The sequence below is a fragment of the Pogonomyrmex barbatus genome, unplaced genomic scaffold (genome assembly GCF_055798465.1).
Source record: "Pogonomyrmex barbatus isolate J1 unplaced genomic scaffold, ASM5579846v1 scaffold15, whole genome shotgun sequence".
Classification (NCBI taxonomy): domain Eukaryota; kingdom Metazoa; phylum Arthropoda; class Insecta; order Hymenoptera; family Formicidae; genus Pogonomyrmex; species Pogonomyrmex barbatus.
Genome location: NW_028297111.1, coordinates 1317401 through 1343965, shown reverse-complemented (window position 1 = coordinate 1343965; position 26565 = coordinate 1317401). Strand labels below are relative to the sequence as shown.

Below are 26565 nucleotides of genomic sequence, written 5' to 3'. Positions count from 1 at the left end.
TATGCATTTGTATTAATATCAGAAATATGTTTGAACGCAATTTTTCCTATCTCATTTTTTTTAATAGAAAATTAAAATATATAAATATTTACATTTACATACAAGTTTTTTTAATTTGTAGATTTAAACGATATATATATATATATATATATATATATATATATATATATATATTATTTTTATTTTATTTTAAAACAATGGTGTGCATACTTGGTATTATTTTTTTTTATTTCTTTGTGAAATAGTAATTTTGTATTTATATTACAACTTTTTTATAAGAGTAATAAATATATCAAATAATAGAATAATAGAGAATAATGACATCGCTCGGCAGACAAGATCTCAGGTGTCTTATAATCAAGTGTCTTATAATCAGGGATCTTATAATTTTTTTTTTTTAATTGAATTTGTATTTATAAATACGGAACAGTTGTTTAATATTGCAAACTGCGTTACTATTAATAGACTTTTACGCGGCAGCTCAAAGCTTTATATTCTTAAATCGATAATCAAACCTGAAAATCGATTACATCCCCGTTTGCCTTACTCCTCTTATACGAAATTCTTATTGCGAAAAATATCATCTTAGCTAGGGATATAATATATATATATATATATATATATATATATAATAAGTATATATCATTCTAGGACATATAATTAAGTTTAATAAAGCAATGTCTAAGTCTTTATGTATGAAAGTACATATAAAAATATGAAACGGCGTATAGGTGGGCGTGAGGAAATATGAGTGTGTAAATATGGAGGTGTGAAAGAACGAATGTGTGAAGTTGCGTAGGCATATAGAAATGTGTGGGTGTGCAAATGTGTAGAAGTGTGAGTCGATAGATGTGTAGGCGTATAAAGGTATGAATGTATAGGTATGAACGTACAGGTGAAGATGCACAACTACGTGAAAGCGACTATTACGTAGGCGTACGGTGTAAAGGTATGGGTAGTTCATGGTGTTCATATAGGTGTTCAAGTGTATAAAAATATAAAAGAATGGATGTGAAATACAGAGACATAAGTATGTTGATATGAAGATGTACAACTATATGAAAAAATTAATTTGTAAAATTGCGTAGGCATTTAGAGATATGTGGTGACGTGGATGTGCAAACGCGTAAAAGTGTAAAATTTCAGATGCGTTATATGAAAATATAAATATGCGTCTGTGTGCATTTATAATAAATAAAAAAATCGAATCTTACCCATCATCCTTAGAGTTATCTAATAGCATACGTAGTTATTAAGAAACGATCAAGATTGTTTCTTGATGAGAAATTTATATATTTCAATTTTGCATCGTTACATCTCCGCTCGCAGATGGAAAAAAATAAATAATTTTTCTTACTTATTCGAGTCCAAGCTATCAATTAAATATACTAAGACTTTAATCGGTCCATCCATTATTGAGATCCAATAATCACAACTGATCGCGTAAAGATACACCAATAGTTTCGCACTCGTAAGACACTAACGCGCATGCTTGATAGCGAAACAGTCTCTTGACAGATAGATTAATGAAAAAATAATCTTTTTTTTTATTATCTTAGTATTTTATTATTATTTATATCCTGTATAAATATATCTGTATAAATAATTCTATAATCTGTATAATAATTCTATATCTGTATAAATAATTTAATAATGATGAACGTAAAAGAATTATGATTATTAGACAATTCATCAATTCAGACATTTCATGTATCATTCATGCCTAATTTTTTGACAAGCTCTTTTAATTATTATCATTGAATTTCAATCAAATAATTGCGTCAAAGATGACGACACAAATGAAAATATTGGATTTGTAACTCGATATTATCATAAGATTAATTAGACTAACTTTCCGTCTACCTGTCTTCAATTTTCTAACATCACTCTACGAATATATATTTTATTAAAAAGATATATGTAATTTTAAAATAATTTATATATGCAATTTAAAATAATTGTTAAATCGAATTGGTTAAGATATTTGTACGAATAGTCGAAAAATTCTAGGTTCGTACTCTGACTGAGGTGATACTTTTCGCGATAAGGATTTTTTTATGGGGGATGGGGGGAAATAATCGGTATCACATTTTTAATTATAGTTATTAAAAGGAAAATTTTATTCTGGCTTTGAGCCAGAGGCAAATTCATTAAAAATAACGACGCATGATTAACGACATAAGCATTTATTTTGAATTTATTTATATATTTATTCGTTGCACATATATTTGTAGATTATAAATTCAAAAAATAAGAAAAGAGATTATTAGACATTTAAAATCTTACCTGCCGAATATCGCCTATTATTACTATCTGCTATTTAAAATAGTAAATTGCAATTTTACAATTTTAATCTCTGAGTATTTAATAAAGTAATAATTCTGATAAATTCGTAGCATTCGAATTACATACACGCATAAAAGATTATAGAAAAGGAAATAATAAAACAAATCAGATTCTACTAATACTAAAACATATTAGTAGTTAATTCTTCAATTTGTACGTGTTAAAATCCAGTTCGACAAAGCGAACACTTATATTTCTAGCACTCTATGTAATCGTATACATACACATTCACGGAAGTCCGTAAGCAGGATGCGTAAATATCTGGGTTACGAGGCAAGTTATCAAGTTCCAAACCGGCTAAGCAAATCGCAACACATACCATGTGTTGTACCACCATTCTTGATCGTTTCATCTTGCTTAATTGTAGTGAAATCAAGTTATTTATAAATTTGGTTGTTGATTGCAGAATTTGTGAAATTGAGATTATAAAGAAGTATGATATATGCTATTATGATGATAATGTACTTAACAATGTATAAACTAGTATACATAATGTGACAATGTGACAATTTTTCTTTTTAATATATATATATATATATATATATTATAATACCATAATATTTATATCACATAATAGATCACAAAATAACAATAATAGATCACAAAAAATGAGTTGCCATAAAAAGGCTAGATACTTGATTTAAAATAATCTAATACTAATTTATATTATAATTTCATATTTATTTTTCGTAAGTTAATTAACAAACAAATATCTATATTTTATTTCAAATAAAATATAATTGGATATAATTTTTATAAAATTAATTTTAAAACTGAATATCTCTTGAATAAGCTTATTGCAATTCGATTTTATTTATTCTATTTATTACCATAAAATCCGCAATAATCGTCAAAGCAAATAAATTGCATTATATAAAAAAAAATTGTCCAAATAAAATTTGCTTTATTACTGTAATTCTTGATGAAAGTATAAAATCAAACACTTTTTTTTAATTAAAATAAAAAATTGTTTAGCGATATAATATGAAAAATTTGCTAAATTTCGGAATATAATAATATATACATAATATATACATAATATATACATAAATCATCGCGTAAATGTTTGTTATTTATTTATTTATTCATTCATTCATTCCTATATTCAATCTAGCAGGTTTTTTGTACTAAGTTTCCTATTTTAATTTAAAAAATTATTTAATTTTATATTGTTATCTTTTTTATTCTTTGATCTCATCAGAAATATATTTGATTTTCCGTATTTTAAAGAATTCATTACAAACTGTATCGTATCGCATAAATATTCCATAATTATAATTGCATTTAACCTAATTCATGTTTAGAAATGAAAAAATAGGATTTAAATAGCCTTTTCACAATCATGTTTTACATAATTTTTAATTTTTTATTTTATATTTTATATTGTATTATCCTTTTTTTTAAATTAAACTTTCGAAAGTATAATGAAAATATAGAAACGTGATAGATACATAATTTTCATAATAATTTTAATGAGAATATATAATTTTAATACCGCAATCATTATTAGCGCAATTTCTATATATCTCATTCTTTTTCTTTGAAAAAAATTAAAATATTTGAAATATACAATAGTTCTTTTTCAATTAAATTCAATTCTTTCAAATAAAATAATTTAAACTTTTGTAAGTACATGTTGATGTAAAAGAAACGGCAATACGGCCAAGGCCATATCCCATACGACTCCTCGCAATATGCGCTATACTTTACACAGCACATGGATTTTTATTATGACCGTAAAGTGAAAGTAGTCAAACGGGATTATTTCAAACAGCAAGTGGAATATAAAATATATCAAGAATTCAAATGGTAATGAAGATTTTTATCATTTGTATTACTTCGGTATTTATATTTCACATTATTTATTTTATATCGCTCCGCTTATTTTTAAATTGCTGTTTATTTGAAATTCATAAGAAGATAGGATAAATTGAGAATCTTTCCTCGCCACAGCAAGTAATATCAAGATATATATATATATATATATATATATATATATATATATATATATACCAATTATATATACCATCAATTATATATATATATATATATATATATATATATATAATTGATCGAGATATTTAATAGTATATCATGCATAATATTATACATTTATAGTAATTAATTTTTTGCTTGGTTCCTTTTCATCAATTAACGTTCCTTTTCTTTTGCTTATCTTTATGTGCATTTAATTTTCAGCCATAAGTTATAATTTGCGTCGCTATTGTATGGTAATACTTACGGTAAAAAATATGTTAATGGTTGCCATAAAGGAAATGTATAGCGTATATAGGTATTCTATTCCACGCCATATACTTAGTGGCTATATAAACTGCGCAACATATATTATCCGTTACTTCCTTTCTTTCCACGTCCGAAAAAACACTTAATGGTCTTGCGACAAGTTTTAATGAGATATACGAAGGATTTCCATACATCACAGCTGATTCATTTCTGCTCGATGTAGAAAAATAAATTCTTTCGGAATTTCTTTGCTTATTTCACAATAGAATATAAACCGAAAATGTAATTATATAAATATCAAATTGCAATTAAAGCAACAAGATAAATTTGTAACGCTCGATTTAAGCGCTTGAAAAGAGGCAAACAGAAATATTCTTTTATTTAGCTTTGAATTAAATAATATATTATTTGTCGAACTTTTTTGTTTCTTCTACCTTTATCAACGAACGATTATTTAAACAGACATTCAACGAAAACGAATATTCGCAATTAACCTATTAAGAGGATACGCTATTAATTTTCAGATATTAATTTTCAAAAAATCAATCTTTTTCATATTTTTCGAAAAATTAATATCTTAGAATTATATATCCTAAAAGATTTTAATAAAATTCGAAGTATTTCTCAAGTTGTATAAGTATAATAAAAGCGTGCTTAATTGACTGTTCGCCCTTTTAACCTAACGACTTTTAATCTAACTTAAGCCCTATCCAGTCCTACGTGTTTAGGTTATAAAAATTCCCTCATCTATATAGTTTATTATATTCGTTTCACCAATTCATTATAAGCTGGTAAATTCGACTGATAAATAATTGATACTGAAACTTTAAATGTGTTTTCCTCGAAATCATTTTTTTTTTTCAACTGGCAGCGTCTATAACTCGAATAATTTTAATTAATTTTAGGTTTCGAGAATAATTTCACAAAATAAATAATTTCGTGCCTTAATTAACGCGCTTTTTAATTTTCGCAAGTTCGATGTATTAGATAGATGTAATTTATACATAAAAACATTTTTCATTTATTATTTTATTATTTAAATTTTATTAGAAATATTTGTTACGTTCGAATATACACGTTTCAATATCACTAAAAATCTATACGATATGAACTATACATTATCAATATATGATATATATGATATATATTCAATATATGATATATACATATACTATAAGTTTTCAATATTGGAACGCAATCTTTAAATGGGACAACCAATAGCACACAATAGCGCTGATTGGCCAATTAAATATATAAATTTTTTTTCCAAAATGTTTTTACTAGAAAGACTAAATTATATTTAATTAAGAGTAAAAGTTGATAAAATAACATTGCCAACGATCCGTAAAATTTTCAATGTGCTTGATATTTGTTTGTTTATATCGCAAAAGTTAGGCTTATAAATTTTTCTTTTTGAGTACCAAAGCAACAGATCTATTTGAATAAGTTTGACATCATTATGAGATTTACTTGAAACAATTTTCTTGTTAGTATTATGTAATATGTATCATTTAGATAAATATATTATTTATTTAATTTTAATTAAGACGAAATTCAAAGTATATTGCAGCATATTACATAAGTAACATTACATAATATCTTTTTCATCAATATTAACTTTTACTTCTTCAAATACTTCTTCAAATATGTATGTCAAAAATCCATCAGAAAGATCTGCTAAAAAGTAAACTTCACTCACGCAACTGCGAGCATTGTCTTAAGGGGGATCTAATTTAGAACTTTCACTAAAAATCGAAATGTTTTGCATATTTTTATATAATTATAATTTTAATTCTAAAAATATACCAATTTATTATTATACAACATTTCAAGAATATGTTCCTATATTATTTCGAAATTCAAGGAATTGACAAAGTTATAAGCGATTTACCGCAGACAGTCATCCAAGTCATCCGAAATCGAAGTACATGAGGAGCTCTTTTTATGATATCTGGAGAACTTAAGATATCCAAACAAAGGAGACTCGTAATTATGATTTTCTCAGATAGCAATGGCCTTTATATACGTGTTTTGATTTTACTAATTGTAATGATTATAATCTCAGTAATCTTTTAAATTTAATTTTTTTCTCGAATTTTGATTCGAACGGACGTATAAATTAACATTATCACAGAAAAGAAAATATCAAAGAAGATTTCATTTGATTGGTCCTAAAAGTTATGGAAACGGTGGATATAATTATCGATCAGCAATGCAAGATGTTTGCTGATTACGTGGACAAAACAGCGACTTGCGTGAGCCGAGATCAAGAGCGTTGAAGCCATGAAAAAGGCTTGTATTGCCGGCCGAAGCAACTTAGAGGAGCTGTAAGAGTTCTTTGAAGAAGTGGTAGGTCTGCTTTATCGGCTACCAAAAATAGCAGATTAACCTGGAATTAACTGTAACTATAAAAAGTTTTATCTTAAAATACTACTGAAAATTTAAACGTGTTTTTTTCGAAATCGTATTTGTCAATCAGCCCATTGACATCAGAATTCAAAAACTTATAATCAGATCGGATTTCAGTTTATGGATAATTTAAAGTAAACTGTCATATCTTTGGTGTGAACTTATAAAACCTAAAAATGTTAATAATTTTTTTGTGAAAAAAACGTGTCAAAAATATGACGAGAAAATCTACTTATATATGATTAAATCAGATCAAAATCCACATGCAATTATGTCTATAAATTTGTAAGTATAATTATATGTAAATCAATCGAAAAAAATATAAGTTTTGAGAATGTATTGCTTTTAAAAATAATTTGAGTTTTGAGAAGTGATGATAGCTGTATTGAATTAGATAAATAGATGTAAGTAATCAAATTGTGTAGTATCAAGTACGAAATTGATAAATTGCGGAGACGCGATAAACAGACATATTGTTTTGTTGTGAGAAAAAATAACTATCGAAGTTTTAATATTCAGATTTGAATTTCACAATGTATTTTGCAAATATTTTGAAATTATTAAAAGTCTTTGTTAACAATGTGTTTACGTTGAATAAATATCTGAAGGATCATTAAGTTGTAAAATTAAATTAACATTGGCTTAGTATAATTTCTTTGTGTTCAATGAAATTATTGTTCAATATCTTAACGCTTGGTTTTTAAAAACATCATACTAATTATAAGCAGAATTTCACATTTGCTCTTTAATCTATCACGTTTGCGTAATGCCTATTTAGTAAATACAATCACACGCATATTACGTTTGTCATATATATGTATTGAAAACAAGTTTAGCGATTAGTAGCGATATTTAGACTTTTTTAAGAATATCAGTTATCAATAGATATAAATATACAAAACATTAACAATATTTTATCTTATTTGCTTACTTATTACATAATATATTATCTGCAGCTATTAAATAATTAATTTGCAGAAATTTATTTTTTAATATTATATAATAGCAAAATTTATTCGCTATTAAATGTATTTTGTCATCTTCCAATAGAAAAATAACAACATCTAATAAGCATTTATTTATGATTTTAATTAGTAATTAATATACATAGAATCTCTATCTATCTAGCCATAGGTATAATCATTGTTGATTGCGTTATGTTTATAAAAATGTACAAGTATATCATATATTATAAATAATATATACGAATAAATAAAACACGTTAATGGGTTTTTCATGATTATCAGTATCGTTGTGATCGTTCTACTTTTTGCTAGGATTATTGGAGCGTGATTTATAGCTAAGAACGAGAAAGCATAAATAGATCATGTCAATAAATATACGCGTACACGCGCGCACATGCACAAAATTATGGTGGCCGGGACTCTAAATAAAATAAAATAATACATACTACGTGATTCTGTGAAGCGATTTCGTGCAAATGACGCATAGGAAGATGCTCGTATAAACTGTTAACTCCGACAGATTTCAAATTTCGTTTAATAAAAGTTTAATAAAAGCACAGTCTTAGCTTTAGCCTTACGGCAGCATATGTATTACGATCAGTCAACTCAGCTCAAGATGTGGCAAAGAAAAGTGATATGATGCAACGATATGATCATCTCTTCAAAGATTGGATCTAATCTTCTCGGATATTGACTGCGCTATATCATACTCTGTGCTATTCTTTGCCCCCCCCCCCTCCCCTCCTTCTGACCGTCAATAGAGGCGGTACGGTAACATCGATGGAAACTTCGGTATTCAACCCCCTACTGCCACTAACCCCCTTCCGTCATACTCGCTGCTTCTCATTTCCCCGTCTTTTCTTCTCTGTCTACCTCGTTTCTTCTCCTATAACTTCAACAATTCCAATAGTCGTTAATCTGTTGGAAACTTTCGGAAAACTTGCCGTTATTGCAGGTAGACCGGGCGGGACCGTACGAGTTGGATAAGAGAAGAAAAGAGAGTCTCGGAGAAGAGAGAAACGAGAGAAACAGAGAGATCTGGAGGAGAAGAGGAACGATGAAGTGGGGAATTCGAGTCTGACTGTATAAGGAGGTGGGTGGTTCGGGAGGGTGGCTCAGGGTGCTGAGGGTGTTACAAGGGTGCAGGGTGGTAAGTTAAATAAACTTGTTTAGTTTCGCGGAAAGTTCCGCACGGCCATTGTATTCGACTGCTGTGCTACCGAGTTTGCTGCGAAAGTTTCGAATAGGAACGAACTCACTTCCCCATTACGCTTTATTCGCTTGTTTTGCTGGCCTGCCCTCCCCCCCCTTCCCCCCTCCCGCCACGCCTCGTCTCGCGACACGCCGCACCATGCCACGCTACACCACGCCACTGTATGCCAAGTCAAACCGTGTCGAACCAAGCTGAGTCATGTTGCCAAATCATTTTTATAATGATACTGCAAATATTTATAAATCAATTTTAATTATATGAAGATTATAAAAATTTTAAAGAATCCTTGGGGTTCAATTTAAAAGTGACTTATATGTTCATGTATGTTCGATGTATGTTATTATTATTATCACTCAATTATTTAATTTCATGATTTGGTATGATTTCATGTTTGGTATGATTTATATACTGATTATGATAATAATGATAAAAAAAAATAGTCAACAGCTCGACAAAAGAGTTCGGTAAGAGTAAAAACTTATATAAAAGCGTAAATTAATATTACCTAGCGATACGCCATTGCATTTAATTTGCAATACATAATAGACTTTTGATTATATTGTACGGTACGTCGAGGTTCTTACACTCACTGTTCGAGGCCTCATTGCGTGACGAGCACTTCGTCGGTTAGATTTCGTATATGCAATGTCGCAAAGATTATATACATCGATAATTATCTATGATTTACATTTGTTTATTAATGACAATTTAATGACTATTTTTATTTGTGTTAGTAATCCTGTTGTTGTTCATAAAATATATTTTATAGATAATGATAAGAATAGATAATGATAAGTATTTTAACTTGCAAATACCGTCCGAATTGAGATTGTTTTTAGAAGAATCAGAATATTATCGAAATTAATTAGAGAGCATCCGAACAAAAACGGGAAAAAAATATGAAAGAAAGAAGACGATATAGTACGATTATTCGTGCTGCAGGTGGTAGTGCTGCGATGGCGAAGTGACCTTGGCAGTCAGGAATCCGGTCTGACAACATGGATCGAAACAACCCACTGGCGTAAGAATCCCTTCGTCCATCCATCTATGCATCCATTTATTCATCCACGATGTCATAAATTGCCTAACGATCGATATCTGCTGGATAAATATTCTACGTTCCAATTAAATTTATTCTGAATTGAGCGAACAGAACTCTCTTTAAGTTCTTCAAAATCACTGGATGGAAAAACATTTGCATTAAAAAAAGCAGTATTACTTTTTAACATAACATGTATATTTATGGTCTTGTCATGATATAAATATTTATGTATCATTAATTTGAAACGACTCGACTCTTGCATCTTTGATTATAATTCAAAAAAAATTTTTTGAAGCACAAAGACGAGAATAATCGAGAAAATAAACGAGAATAAGTTCTTTGAACACTAAATACAATTCCATTTACAAAATTATTTTACAAAATTACTTACACCATAGCTCTAAGAAATTTGCAGTTAAAGTTGCAAATAGGATTATTTTAATATCCTTTGATAATACAAGTACATTACGCGATATATTAAAGAAAAAAATTTTATTACAATCAAAATTAAATCTATTGTTAAGATTCTGAAAAGAAATTCACTTGTTATTAAATGGAATCAACTACGACAATCATTTCAAATAGACATAAACATTTTTAATTTTGATTCCGGCTATTTTGACTTTAAGTTAGTATTTATCAAGCTAAAAATATTTTAAACCAAAATAATATCATCAAAAAATATTTTATAGATTTATATGCTCAATGATCTACGTAAAACAATTTTGACGCAACGGATTCTGAAGGGAATACTAATCTTATCTGACAAAATATGATATTTTTTATAAAAACTTTTTATGTATTGCTTTCATAAATTTATATGAAAACCTTCTTTCATAATTAAAGTTTATAAACACATATTTATTGCGACTTCAAAAAAACGAAAAAAATTTTTTTAAATTTAGATCTTTTTCTAATTTGCTACTTTAATATGGCGTCCAGAGTTGTCAACTCGTGTCAATATTTGCTTTATATTTTTGTAACCTTACAAAATTGGTTAAAATAAACAGATTACATGAAGAAACATCGTTGAATTTTTAGATCCAAGTTTTAGATGCCTAATGTGCAACAAAAGTTTATGAAAATTTGTATATATGTGCACACGAATACACACACACACACACACACACACACACACACACACACACACACGAATGTATGACATATATTTAGGTACATATGTGGTTTTCCGTCGGAATTTGCTCGTCTTTCCTTAATCAACACAATAAATTTCTTTGAAAAACTGTAGGTCTTAACAATGTATTTAATTCTGATTGCAATATACATTATATCGTAGTTATAATATAACATATATGACATTAAAATAATCATTTTTGTAATTGTAATTGCAATTTGTTGAAACATAATAGAGTAATTTCTTGAACAAGTTCGTATTTAGTATCCAAAAAACTATGACAAACTATTATTCTAGTTCTGCACTGTTTTTGTTAAACAGTGTTAGTAGTATTAAATCAGTGCATATTTTATTAATTAATAATTACATTGTCACGAAGTGTTATTGCATAATAATAAAGAAATCGTGTCAGTTCATTTTTTCAATTAGTTTTTTTATAATAACTAGAAATCATAAAGCGCGCGTCATTTATTTTTATACTCTGTAAATTTTCGATTATAATAAAAGTAAATTTAATCTTAATCTTAAACCTTAGTAATCTTAATCATACTAGATTAAAAAATATGCTATGTACATCCGCTCGCGATAGGAAGTCACGCATCGAGATAGATATGACTAATTAGCATCGCGGGAAACAGGTAACAATAAATTCAAATATCAAATTAACATACTATTTTTAAAAGTAGGTTCTGTGTTACATTATATTATATAATAGCTATTGTGTGTGTGTGTAGAATTGTATTTTAACTGGAATGAGCGCAGCTGTTATTTGTGACTCACGTGACTCAATCTGAGAAAGATGGTCGTAATGAAAAATTCATCTCTTTTATTATATTGCAAATTTTCTTTCATTATAAAAATAACAAAAAACAAATGCTATGAGGAAGAAAAGCGATGTAACAACTCTTGTTTAGTCTTTGTGTAATTAATAAGCTTGGTTGCTTGCATTCATTCTAAATAGAATATAGTTTAATAATTATAATGTGTGTGTGTGTGTGTGTGTGTGTGTGTGTGTGTGTGTGTGTGTGTGTGTGTGTGTGTGTGTGTGTGTGTGTGTGTGTGTGTGTGTGTGTGTGTGTGTGTGTGTACACATACATTATAATTATTAAACTATATTCTATTTAGAATGAAGGCAGGCTTATTAATTAGAGAGCTTATTAATTAGACAAAGACTAAACAAGTTATTACATCGCTTTTGTTCCTCATAGCATTTGTTTTTTGTTACACACACACACACACACACACACACACACACCAACTAAATCACGCGTTTCTTACATTTATACACGATTGCGAGAAATTTTTATTCTCTTTTCACTTTCTTTCGTTACTTTATTTATCGTTTAATCTTTAAGTACAACGGCCCATCAAAATTTTGAATGTAAGTTTACGCGAGTATATTTATACGATCATATCTGAACGAAAAAGAAACGAACAAAACACGCGCTCGTGCAGTACGAGTTGAACGGCCTTAAGGACTCAGGTGCGCGCACCAGGTGTTCGTCGTATCGCGAGTAAACGTGCAAACGAGCGACAGGAATGAAACTATTAGAGAAAGGAGAGAGAGAGAGAGAACGAGAGAGAGAGAGAGACAGAGAGAAGAAAAACTAAGGCATATCATGACCAATGAGAAAGAGATGATCGAACGAGGACACATATAAATGCGGATCAACAAGAAAATATCTATTATTTTCGGATATTGTTATTAAACCGTTAAAATTGTAAAAATTAGCTCCAAGTGAGAAAAAAGTTCAAGTGTTGGAAAAAAGTGACATAACAGTTCCATTCCTTTCAATGCGCAGAACGTAATATAAATTCAATCACATTTGATATGTGTGTTCGATCATGATGCAAGTCTGGTAAAAGCATTAATAAAGAGGAATGGAAGAAGAGAGATTCCATATATTGCATATATTTTTTTTATTAGACTTCATAATTTAATCAAGTTCATTATTTTATATTATTAATAACAGAATAATAAATGTATTGATAAAATCTAATTTAATAGCTATAATATATAAATCAAATAATTATGATTTGCTCGAGTGTAAAGTTTGATGTCGACTGATATATTGTAATATGAATTTAAATATTAACAATCGCAATAAAAACATAAAATATGTATCAAGATAAATGATTATGGTTAACGACAAAATAGTTTGCTTTATAAAAGAGTCGTAAGAAATTGAGAAATTAAAAAAAAATATATATTTTCATTTTTCACTATTTTAAAGCTACAAAAATACTGTACAGTTATTTTTAAATTCAAAATTTGAAGGATCGATGATATTAGAAGCCATAATGCACAGCTGTGCGTTCGATTCATTTTGATAGACCACAATGGATTTTCAACAGTATCTCATATAGCTACCTGAGTCTACCTATATATTCTTTTATTACAAAATACAAAATCATGTATCAGCGCTGCTAGTCATCGAATCAAAAAAAGTGAATTAGTGGCCGCTTTTTAATAGAAAAAAATAACAAAAAATAATTTTTAGGCATTAAAATAATGACAAAAAACGATTGACAAATTTTTATCGTATTTTCAAGATAATTAAAATCATTCAAGCAAAAAGGAATAACATTCTTATTTCTCCGAATTTATCGAATAATTTAACATATAACTTTTTCTTCATAGAATATTTAAAAATTTCTAATAAAGAGAAACAAAAATTTTACTAATACAATATAAATTAATAAATGATAGTAATCGAGTAGCAATTGATATCAGATGAGATAACAAAAATATGAATAGAACACATATTTTATAAATTTTATGTCAACTCAGGAAAAACGATAGTTTATAATGATACTATTTTGGACGATAATAAACTTTTTAGTGATTTGTCAAAAAAAGGTGACAAAAAAAAACTTGAGTGACTTAAATGAATGAATGGCAACACTGATATAGATTCTTGTCACTTTATTATTTTAAATTGCATTTCTGATAAAAAGCATTATAAAAGATTGTTCAGTTTTATTAATTATATAATTTCAACATTGCATATAAATAACTGTGGCAACATACATTGTAAAAAAATAACATAATCTTGCTCAGGATATGTTGAGTAAAATCAAAATATTTATGTTGAAATATTTATGTTGATCAGAAAAATTGAAAAAATAAACATTTAATATAATAAACATTTTTATTTTAGCATATTAAGAAAACACAATGTAAGTTGCAAAATTATCTATATTGATCAGAATTCATATAAATTTTGTTTTAAAGTAATTTATATTACGAAAAACATAAATATCAAATATAAATAGACCAAAAAGATTATATCATAGGATCAAAAAATATCTCCTGATAACTCAAAAATTAATAAAAAAGATTTTACGTATCGATATAGAATTAATATAAATTAATAATTTACACAAAATTTATCTCAAAATTTAAATGCAATTATCTTTCCTAGTGCTTATAGTAACTTAAACATAATTTATTTGATATACTAGAAATTACGTTTCACGCAGGCCGCTTATTTTCAATTACTATAAATTTTTCATTACAATAATAAACTTAATCTTGACAAACTATAATAGTGAGTTATTCGACGCCAAGCCAATTAAATACGCATACAAGCGACAATATGCATGAGATATTTGATTCCGAACAATCCACTTCACGAATACACACGGATTTTTTCATTATGAGCTACAAAGAATAAAGCATATTTATATTTTTATATAATTTTTGATTGAGTTACGCGATTCTCGAAAATAATTTTATATGTAGAAAGCATGTAGCTGTTTAAAAAAATATATACTTGCATATTGCTAATTGCAATCTTTTTAAAGCAATTGTATATATATATATATATATATATATATATATATATATATATTTTCTTTGCTCTTGATTTGTTTTTTCATTCTATGTAAAAGTTTTAAGTGCGGTTATTAAAAAATGAATAATTTATGAAATATCTTATATTTTATATCAGAACATGTCAAAATAAAGTAGAAAATATCTTATAAACTATTGAATTTTTTATGAGTGTACTACTTTAAGACTCCTGTTAGTTCACTGCAATCGTCTTTAGCGTCTTATCTTATCGAATTATGACGTCAGACATGAGAAAATACATAATGAAAATTCTAGCAAAATACATTAAAATAAAAATATTTTTCGATAAAATAGACTTCTAAATACACCGAATATTCTCTTTTTGTTCCGAAAATCAATAAATAACTACATATGTAAAAAATGAATTATGCATAGTCAAGAAGTGAACTATAATTTAATTTTAAATATATTGTTATTTATTAATTTATTAATCAGAGGAGAAAAGGAAAAAATTTTTTATATATTTTTTCTGTTCTGTCGAGTGAAAACGTTTCTATTTCAATTTATTTTACAAGAATTCTTATCATATGTTTTCTTATATATGTTTTCTGATGTTATATTTAAGATGCAATCAATAGAAGATTTAATACTTTTATAATTAGAGGAATCATATTATGTAATAAAAAATATATAATTCCATTTAAGAAAATGTAGATCACCTTAAAATTTTAGAGATACCTTCTAGAAAAAATATGTTCATTACAAAATATCTTTTTTTAAATAATGTTAAATAAATTTTACTTAAAACATTTTTTTTTCAAACGGAGTTCAGAAGATAAGATTGCGTGGATATAGGTCTCCTAAAGAGACATTTCCTTATTTCTCAGAAACTAAACATTGCACTTTATTAACACTGATAAAAATATGATCTACTTAGATAATTAAAGAAGCAAAAATCCATAATTCATATTTTTGTAGGTTGTTTTTATATAAAATCAATTAAAAATTATTTTTAATGCGAAAATAAAATTCTTATAATTTTTTTGCAAATTACAGTAGTTTAAACAATAATAAGTATAATATTAATATTGGATTATTTTACAAGTTTGTAACTTCCTATTACTATTTTATTTATATTTTTCTTTTTCTTATTTTTCTTATAATGCGATAATTTTAAATACAAAATGAGATTATAGCGTAAATTGGTACATATAAAACTACGTTCGAAAACATTGCACGAGTATGATATGGTAACTTGACCTAATATAACCCTTATTACATTACGACTTGCATTTTATGGAATAACATAATCAAAAAGTATGTTGTATAAATAAAAGTATGTTGTATAAATTTACACAAAGTAATTATATCATCACAACTTTGAAGTAAAGAATTCTAGGAATTTAGGAGTATACTAGTAGGTATTTTGTACAGATGGCTTCTGTAGAAGAAAGAGAAACTATATCGTCACATCATCATAATAAAGGAAAAAGATTTTGACAATCCGGCAAAAGCAAGCTGTTCGCTTGCTAGAGAATAAGAAAATAGAATGATTAAAAAAGTCTAACTCTTCTATTATAGGATCTATCTTTGAATTCTGGCATCATAGCTAACTATGTTAGTTTTGAGGCTTATTTTCTCTGATCTTTTATTTTTGATTAATTAATTAAACATATAAAACAATATAAAAATTGCTATATTATCAAATACTTTCTAGTTTGTATCTGTATTTTCAAAATTGTATGTTTAGCTTTTGTAAAAAATATTCAATAACAATATTGACAATTTTCTTGATATTTCTAAATGTATTATCGCGCGCATAACAACTATGAGCGCACGTAAAACTACCGTTCAATTTCGCGGATGCACGCTCATTCCGAATTTTCATAATATAAAGCAGATGCATTCCCGAATCTTAATTAACCTAATTAAGTATCCTTATATTCCTAATTCAAGAATGTCGGGTTTTTTAATGTCAAGTAAAAAACCCGAAAAAAGGAATGCTTGGCGACGAGTATATTGTTGAGGTAGCAGCGAAGAAATTGACGATTCATCAAAAGTAGAAAAATTTACGATCGCACTTTTTTGTAGTTTTACACATGAATAAAACGTCTGAGTTCTTTTTGTAAAGTGTTATTCTTTTTCTAGGTGCATGCATTTCAAAAGAGCAATCGTCGTTTTTGAGCCCGATAGCTCGAAAATGCAACATTTTTCAGGACTCGTTCGCGATAGCGTGCAAAATACCGATAAGGAAAAGACTACGACGATATCAGACTACTTGCGATATCAGAATTTACAATGGATATGAAAAGATTGCAAGCTGCATTACAAGAAATTTGTCAGAAACATATTTTTGCGAGGATATATTCGAGTTGTAAGGAAGATTAAATTCATGGAGTTGTTATATTCAATTTTGGAGGATATCTTTTATAAGAAAGATTTTTGCAGTCCGCACCAAAACCGACCCGTGTTGCCGCGCCAATATTTAATGTAAAATTTTTTGTAAAAGTGATAAATTCACTCTTCGATGTGAAAATTTCTCGAAAAAAAAAAGGAAATAGACTCTTTACATAAAAAATAATTAAAGACAACGAGAGGCGTGTAAATTTAATGCCATTTTTTTATTTCTTTTGCCAAAACTGACTAAAAAGAAGATATTAAATGGGATGGAGCAGATATATTAAGCAAAGAGGATTTTAAATGAACTGGAAGGAGTTATAGCGGTTGGACAACAGCTGGAAAGCAGATCCAACAACCAGCTGCTGACTCTCGGTTCGTTCCTTTGATCGTTTCTTAGTTATATCCATGTTGAAGAATTACACATGAATGAGAAGAGAAGACGGTTATATGCTGCTAATGTGCCGTAATAATCAATAGACAATGTAGCATTAATAACATATAAAGCGTATACTAAATTAACAATACAAAATTATATTTAAGAAAACTGTGTACGTTTTATATAAAGCATTTGGCTTTGTCATCATATGGAAGAATCTATCTTTATATAGCACTAAATTCTTGTTAAATATTGTATTTCTTTGAAAAAAAAATTTAATGTTTTCTATCTGATATTAAATTAATATTAAAAATAAATTATAATAATTCAATAAATTATTATAATTTTATCATTTTTTATATCTTATAATTTTAATCATTCTGTGACATTTGAGTCAATTACTAGTTAGTAAGGATTACAAAGATCTGTTATTATATTGAGAATGTCATTATATTGAGAAAATCAACAAGAAAATTTTTACGATAATTTTTGCGAAAATTTTTGCAAGCGCGCATCATCGATGGCAAGTAATAAAATCATGAGCTATTTGTTAATGAATCGAAAATCATATTAATAAGATTCGTTGGCTTGTATTCTGTTGCAATATAATACGAATATAAAAAGCATTTTTTATTTACATTGAAAACATCATGTTGTGAATCCTTTAATAGATTAAATAATTTAAATTAGATAAGAGATTTTTTTTATTTTGTTAACTTAATGTCTTTTGCACATATTACATATATGATATATTGTTAAAAAATATATCATATATTAATTATATTAAACTTCCTAATAAATATATATTCCTAATATCGAAATCATAAAAAAAATATTTCCTTTGAATAACGTTGCCTCTTCTTATTCAATATTATTTAAAATTGTAAATACTTTAATTATATAAATAACAGAAAACAAAATAACAGTAAAATTTATAATTTTTAATTTAAAATCCATGTATAAATTAGATTAATGTATGATATATATTTCTCTTTTATATTAATAAACTTATAAGGAAATAAACTTATAAAGAATCATTCAATTCGAAAATTTGAAAAATTATAAAACTTTGATAACAAAGAATATTTATTGTAGAGAATATTTGATTTATAATTTTTATCTCCTACCCGAAATTACTATAAAGAGATAAAATCAATGTTCAAAAATGATTCATTTTTCACACTAACAAAAAGGAATAGAACACACACACACATACACATACATACATATATATATATATATATATATATATATATATATATAGAGGAAAATTTGTTTTTTAAATAAATCGAGCTATCGATCAAAGCTCCCGATCAAAGACTATTTATTAAGAATTTGCAATTACTTTTGAGATCCAATAATCTTGGGTATTTTAGTCAGTTCACGTGAAGATACATGGGCTTGTCTCTGGGGCGTAAACGCTGGCAGACACGCTTGACGCGAACCTCAACCGTGTCTCTTAATTATAAGCGCTTGCTACATAAGAGGGATCTGGATCACTACTTTCGATCTTGATGTCAACATTGTAACATTCAAATGTGATGTATTTAAAACAGCGAAAACTAATTTTTTAAATTTATTTAAAAATGCTTGAAAATTATTTGCTGCAAATATTTTATACACTAAATACGATTTAAAATCAAAATTGAAAATTCAGAGTGGCTGATTAAAAGTAATGGATCTAAATTCTAAATAGAATATAAAATTATTTAAAAATTGTTTTCTAAAAATGCATAGTGAGCTTATGAATCGTCGAGACAAAATGAATTATGAAGACACTTGAAGATTAATCTTTGTATAAATAAGGTAATGCTAGTAAAAAGATTTTTGTAATCGCTGATTTTAAAAATTATTGGATGTAATATAAAAGTATTGGTCAAAATCTTATAATAATGCATACAAAGACTTTTTATTTTGCCTGTTTGGAATATATCATTTGATACATATTTACATGCAAAACATGATATATATACATAAAACGCGTGAATACATACACACATGCATACACATACACATACATACATACAAATACGCGCGTACAAGTGCATACATACATACATACATACATACATACATACATACATACACGTACAGTTATCAAACTATTAATATTTCATATTGTATATTTTATTTTTGCATATTTAGAAATATAAAATATCGTAAACTATTGATTTTTTAATGACTTTGTGCTAAATATTTTTATATGCAGAATAATTTTCATATAAAAGATTATATAATTTGATTTAAAAAACGCTAATATAAAAAGATAACACGAGACTGGATCTACGAATGGATTAATATTCTAATCATATCATATCTTCGAAATTCTGTAATTTTCATGAAACACTTTTTTTTCTAAACTGTGTTGTCTTCGAGATATTTAGAGGTTTTTCGGTGTAGAAAATGAGAATATTTTTTACACTTTATATAAATATATTTTTTATTTCAGAACACTGTATAAGTTCTTAATCTGTAACTTTAATAGTCTTAATCAAAGGCTTTAATTAAATTGAACTCAAAATAAATGACGACATCTAATCTCAACACAAATTCACTCGCCAACACATGAAAATCAAGATGATCAATCAGTCGCGGAAATGAACTCTATAACAAGCTTTTTAAAGAGAAATTCTATGCAAATGAGCAAGTATTATGATTTGCATCTTAATAACGAGATAAGAATGCAACCGAAATCGATAAAAAAAAATGTTTGCGTTATATATTTATTATTATTATTATCTATACTCGAGCATTATGAATACTATCTATATTAGCCTTATGAAATACTAGCGTACTAGCGTACTATCTATACTAGCATTTCGGTATAACGACGATTGTATGGATTCGCTTAACATCTCATTATCATTTAGCTCTAGATTTATTTAACAATTTAAAACATTAAGTATGAAATAAAAAATAATGGACTTTTATTATTGATAAGAATAGAAAATTAATAAAAGATATTGAGAGTAACAGCCTGATAATAAATATGTTCTTTTTCTTCTTTCCTCCAGTCATATATTTAAACTTACAAATCCGTACGTTTCGGCCATCCTTTCGAGCCATCTTCGGCGAAAAATTAAAATGTATATGAAAAATTATGTAATAAAAAATTTAGAATAGATACATTATCACTCGCGAAGAACTTTTCGATAAAGCATATAGAAAATGAAAATCGTCTTAATCGTTAATCATATATAATATCTACAAGTAAATGGCACAAGTAAAAAAAATTCAATTATCTACGTTCGTTAAAACAAATTTGCTTTGTTCCATCGCGATTGCGGATTTTAATTCGTTCTTTTCAATACATAGACGTAAATACACATAAATACAAATACGCCCACTTTCGACTTGTCCGCGCGCACGTTTACTCGCGATATATGCTCGCTTCAGTCTCGTGTGTTGTGTGTATGTACGCATACATGCTTTTTTATGCCCTTTCAATCTACGTTTATTCATTCTTTTATGGATACCAACTGGGCTCGCCTTTCATTTTGTTTCAACGGAGGAGGAGAGAACCGAATGAAAAGTTGAAACGGGCGGAGGAAAAGAGTAGAAATAAACGAATGGGAGGATAGGGGAGGGAGGGGAGGGGGGGGGGGAACGGAGTGTAGGAGGGTATGTACGGAGGAAGAAGGGAAGCGGGCGACCGAGGGAAATGAAAAAGGAGGCAAGGAGAAAGGGGGCGAGAGCGGGTGGCGCGGGTTGTTACTGCCGCGGTAGTGCCGGGAGGGGCGGGAGGGGAAAGGTTCGCTTGAAGGTGGAGGAAGAGTATATAAACCTGTAGAAATGCATTAGGTACCTACCTACGGGCGATATTACCCAGGGAAAAATTCTGCTTCTCAAAGGGTCGCCCCGAGTGCTTTTCAAAGTAGATTTTCGGAACGAGTTTGTCCGATCTTTCTTAAAAGGATCGCATCGGAAAAGGGAAATTGCACTAACTCGATGGACACGATGGCCTACCGATTTAATCATCAACGCCGTAAGATTTCAAAATGTTTTATTTTTCTCTGTCCAAGCAAGGTAAAAGTTGTGTACAGTATCAATTTTCAACTTAGATATTAAAATCTAAATAGATTTTATCGCGATGAAGCCGTTTGCAATATTAAAATGCGTATGCGGTAATCAACGAGATACCATCAATAATGGTATAATTTAAAATTATTATTTATTTAAAATTTTCAGCTAGTAATTGACGAAAACTCTATATTCTATTTAAGTACTAAATTATATAATCCATAAACGCGCGCACGCGTATGTGTGAATATTAAAAAAAGTTCAACATTTTATAAAGGACATAGAAAATCGCTTCTATTTCTAGTAAGATTTGTTTCTTAATTTATGTTATAATTAGATATTTACTATTTTTACTTTAATAACTTTGAAAAATATTGTCCGCCACTAAGTTTTAAACATACTTTTAATTAATAATAATAAATATAAAAGTATATATAACATATGTTTTATATATATATATATATATATATATATATATATGTATGTATATAATATTATAATGTAAAATTAGTAAAATATGAAAAATTACACAATTAAAAATATCCTTAATAAAAATATTTTATTTTTCTGATTCATAATTATTACTCGATACATTCTTCGGAATATATCTGATATCACGATTAATGATATAAAAGATTGGAAATAATTTTATACTTAGTTATTTTACTTAGACAACTACGTATAAATAGAACGATCGCATTGATATTTGTCGTTTTATTGTTTCGTACAGCACAAGATCTGACGAATAGATACGCACAATCAGAAACATTGATCGCGCGATACCAGACACAACGATATTCTATGGAAGAGATTTAATTTAGACGAACGTTTCAAATCAGATTGAACTAGGAAATAAGGACACTGTATGGTAATAGTAGTAGTGTCGATGGCGATGGTGTAGTAGGCAGAGATAGGATCGGGAGACACAAGGTGGGGAAAGAAAGGAAGGGAGAGAACCCTTCATAATGTTGGGATGAATAAAAGCAGAAATCGGATCCAGGAATATCATCATCGAATAATTCTCGCGTACCGAGGATCAATAAAAATTAATAATTGTTTCTGTTAATTATCACAATTATTATTTAGAATTTATATGCTAGCAATCAAATACTATAAACTTTTGCTCATGCAGATTCTTTGGTATTCTTCAGCCACGTTGATAATGATAAGAATTCTAAAAGACATTTCATTTGTGAAAGTGCCAATAAATAACAACAAAATACAATCGATACTTTGTATATTCTAAAATGCTAAAAAAATATCTGAAATAAAAAATTACGATATTAAATTGAAAGAGTAAATATTTGTGATTAGTAATATCATAATACTATCATAACAGTGTATCTCGCGTATCTTTCTTTAATTTTGTTTAATCAATTCACATATTTGTAAAAAATCATTATTTAATCTTGTGAAAAATATGGGATTAATTTTTACTATGCTAATTCCGGGTACGAATATTGTAATATTATCAAAAATTATTTTTACGAATTGCATTTATACGTTTACTGAGATACCTAAAATTATAAAACATCACAATTGACATTACTAATAGTTGTTCCATACGTTATAGAAGCTAACACACACACACACACACACACACACACACACACACACACACACACACACACACACACAAAAGTACAAACATAAATTTCATAATGATATAAATTAAGTTATAATTATTTCACGATATTTTTATAAGAATGATATAAATAATAATAATGTTTATTCGTTTCATTAATTTCAAATGAGATATTTATCTGCATTTCCTGATTCCTAGTTATTTGTTTATTCTGTAATATTTTTGTCACATACTCGATAAAGTTCAGCGTAAATTTATTTAAATTGTAAAATTTATGCACAGTGAATATTAACAAAGATACTTTTAAACAAAGATTATACATCTAAAAAATATCTCTAACTCTAAAATATAAATCTTTTAGCAATGGTAATCCTTTAGCAACAGAATACGATTTACATTCCGTGAAATGCAATAACTTAATGATGATCATTCGTAATTATCTCAAAAACTAGACAGAATTTTCTCAATTTGTTTTATCTCAAGATAAAATCAAGATTTAGAGAAATCTGTTTTCGGATAAATATAATTTTCTTAAGTTTATATCTTTTGAAAGTGAAAAATATGGAAAATATAGCTTATTGAAAATAATATAAATAACTTTTTTTTGAAATAAGATTCAGAAAAGTTTGTATGTTATTCGAATGAAACGCGTTAACATTTTTACGCGCGGAAGGTATTGGCTGGTAATACCTGATACAAAACCACGCGGCGTTTCTCCTATTTTATTTATGATTATTAACAGTGTGTTTGGCTCACCTTGTAGGAATATTGATCGAACATTCTGCAAGCTTCAAGATCGCTACTAAGAACGGTGTAACCGGCATCCATACCGATTCGACGCTTCTTCTCGCCGCCTAGAACGAGTCCTTATAAATGAAAAGCGATCTATCACACACAAACACAGATTAATAACTAGTACCGAACAAACTGATTGCAATTGCACCGACTATACCGTCGCTCATCGTACGATTTTCGTCGATTGCGCACAAATGCAATACAATATTGTCTTATTGTTAAACACGTATTGTTTAGTCGTTGATTACACTTGACTCCGTTTAGCAACTCCGCTTCGAAGGTCGCACTCACCAATCACGACGCGTATAACGCACGACGGCGATTCGGCGATTCGCGCGAGATATTACACCGACTTTGATTTGACGTGGAAACTCCCGATTCGAGTTACCTCAAGTATCCTTCGATTATCGAAACATTTAAATATCTCGCCATGCGATCACATATATATTGTTACTTGTTTGCGTCGAGATGAAGCGTCGAGAAAGAGAGAATGGACTTGAGGGGGGAAAAAAAAAGAAAAAAAAAAAAGAAACGACAGCGATGTAAACAAGAAATCGCGTTGCGATGTGTGCCAGGTGTATCGGAGGCGGCAGTTCGCACCGATCGCACTTTGTTGGCCACTGATGTGTCGATCGCGCGTGGCTGGAAAATGGGGGCTACGAACGCAGCACGTGGACAACGCGACTACGAACGTCACTGAGGTCGGCAGGAGTACCGTGCGAGAGATAGTGCGGTTTGTAACGAGAGAGGGCGACCGCCGACGAGCCGCGCGTGCGAGCATGCAACGGCGGCTGTACGGTTGACGGCTACACGGCTGCTACACGGTGGTTATGCTTCCCGTGGCGCTCAGACTTCGGGGGAAACTCTTCTCTTCGCTGCCGCTCCGCGCCCCGTCCCGTGGGCGCGGGCGCGGGCGCGAAGCGCGAACGAATCTTAAGATTAGCTCGTCGGACATATACATCCTGTATATGTCCACATATGTACAGGTGCGAATGTACCGCTCTAAGCGCGGTGTTATTATTATGTTAGATTAGTATTAGCTTCTATCATATATATATATATATATATATATATATATATATATATGATATATTGTGACATCGCGCGCGTTACGCGCGCTACGCCGCGAAAGCGTCGTGGATGCAACGCGAGATGGTCATTCCACTATGAAACTTGATGTCACTCGCCACCCCCTACCCCTCCCCCCCTCTCTCTCTCTCTCTTTCTCTCTTATTTCCCTTCCCCTTCCCTCTCCGACTCCCCACTCTCCCCTTTTCTCTCTTCTCCTTTCCACGCTCCCTCCCCTTCTTTCTCACCATACTCCTTGTCTTCTCTTCCTATCCAACTGTTCGATGCACATGACGTTCATCCGTGATCGTCCGCTCGCAGAAAATTCGCAAAATCCGACTTTCCTCTTTCTCGATGCGCATCTCAGACAAAAATGCGTATGTCCCGCGTCGCTTTACAAAAAAAAATCTTGGATGCCATCTTCGTATTCTTCACAGATTGACCGCTTTTCCAAAAATATTGAAACACATCAATACATGGGACACATTATAACATGAGACCATATTGGTCATTAGAATTATATATTTATGTTAATATTAGATTATCTTGTAGGAGAACAATCTTTTCAAATCGTAGTATAAAAAGTTTTCAACAGTTAAAGAATAAACGTTCTACTGAACGTTTATCAATTATCTATAACAATGTTGTCCATGAAAGGGAATTTATAGTTTTCGATTTGATACATTGTCAATATTTTTTTCACGCCTACTATCTTTTCTCAAATCTTTTCCAAACTGTCTTTTCGTATTATGCGACAATCGATCGATCTCAGAGAGAAGACTAGTCTGAGATCGTTAGAAGTTTTTGATGTATGCCAATTTTATTTTCTATCAGTTAGAAAGCTTCATCTTTGTAATCATTTATATATTCGAAATTTATTGATTCCATTTATTTACCATAAATTTGCAATTAAAATAATATATGCAACAAAACAACATATAAAAAGATGTAATTATCAATAATTTTTTTTACTAAAATATCTTTATAACAAAAACGTATTTAAAAATATAATTTAAATTACTTTTAAATGGAATAAATTTATTTTTTTTGTTAATTATTAAAGATCCCGACTGAATAAGCTATATAAATTTTACACTTGTCGTTTTTAAGTTCTATCACGGGCAGATCGATCATTAAGTAGCAAGAAGTAATGACGGACAGAAAGAAGTAA

General features: G+C 28.8%; 2 protein-coding genes across 14 annotated transcripts in view; one reads left to right on the top strand and one right to left on the bottom strand.

Moving 5' to 3' along the window:
* Window positions 1-25136, bottom strand: part of LOC105425466 (TOX high mobility group box family member 4) — a 78774-nt gene extending 53638 nt beyond the window's left edge. The window contains exons 1-2 of one of the 3 annotated variants that reach the window (XM_089073539.1): window positions 24451-25136; window positions 24288-24397 (exon numbers count right to left, since the gene is read on the bottom strand). In XM_089073539.1, the coding sequence (XP_088929665.1) occupies window positions 24288-24397; window positions 24451-24493 (153 nt within the window). In that variant the 5' untranslated portion in view covers window positions 24494-25136. The remainder of the gene's footprint in view (window positions 1-24287; window positions 24398-24450) is intronic. The other 2 variants (XM_011636255.3, XM_089073540.1) reach the window with 2 other exon arrangements.
* The window catches only part of LOC105425468 (HIG1 domain family member 1A, mitochondrial-like), an 81488-nt gene that overhangs the window by 21193 nt on the left and 33730 nt on the right, over window positions 1-26565 (top strand). For 2 of the 11 annotated variants that reach the window (XR_016138529.1, XR_016138523.1), the window contains exons 3-5: window positions 8920-9114; window positions 10120-21911; window positions 22677-23234. The gene's annotated coding sequence lies outside the window, so the exon portion shown is untranslated. Of the gene's footprint in view, window positions 1-8919; window positions 9115-10119; window positions 21912-22676; window positions 23235-26565 lie in introns of those variants that run through there. The other 9 variants (XR_016138530.1, XR_016138528.1, XR_016138521.1 and 6 more) reach the window with 8 other exon arrangements.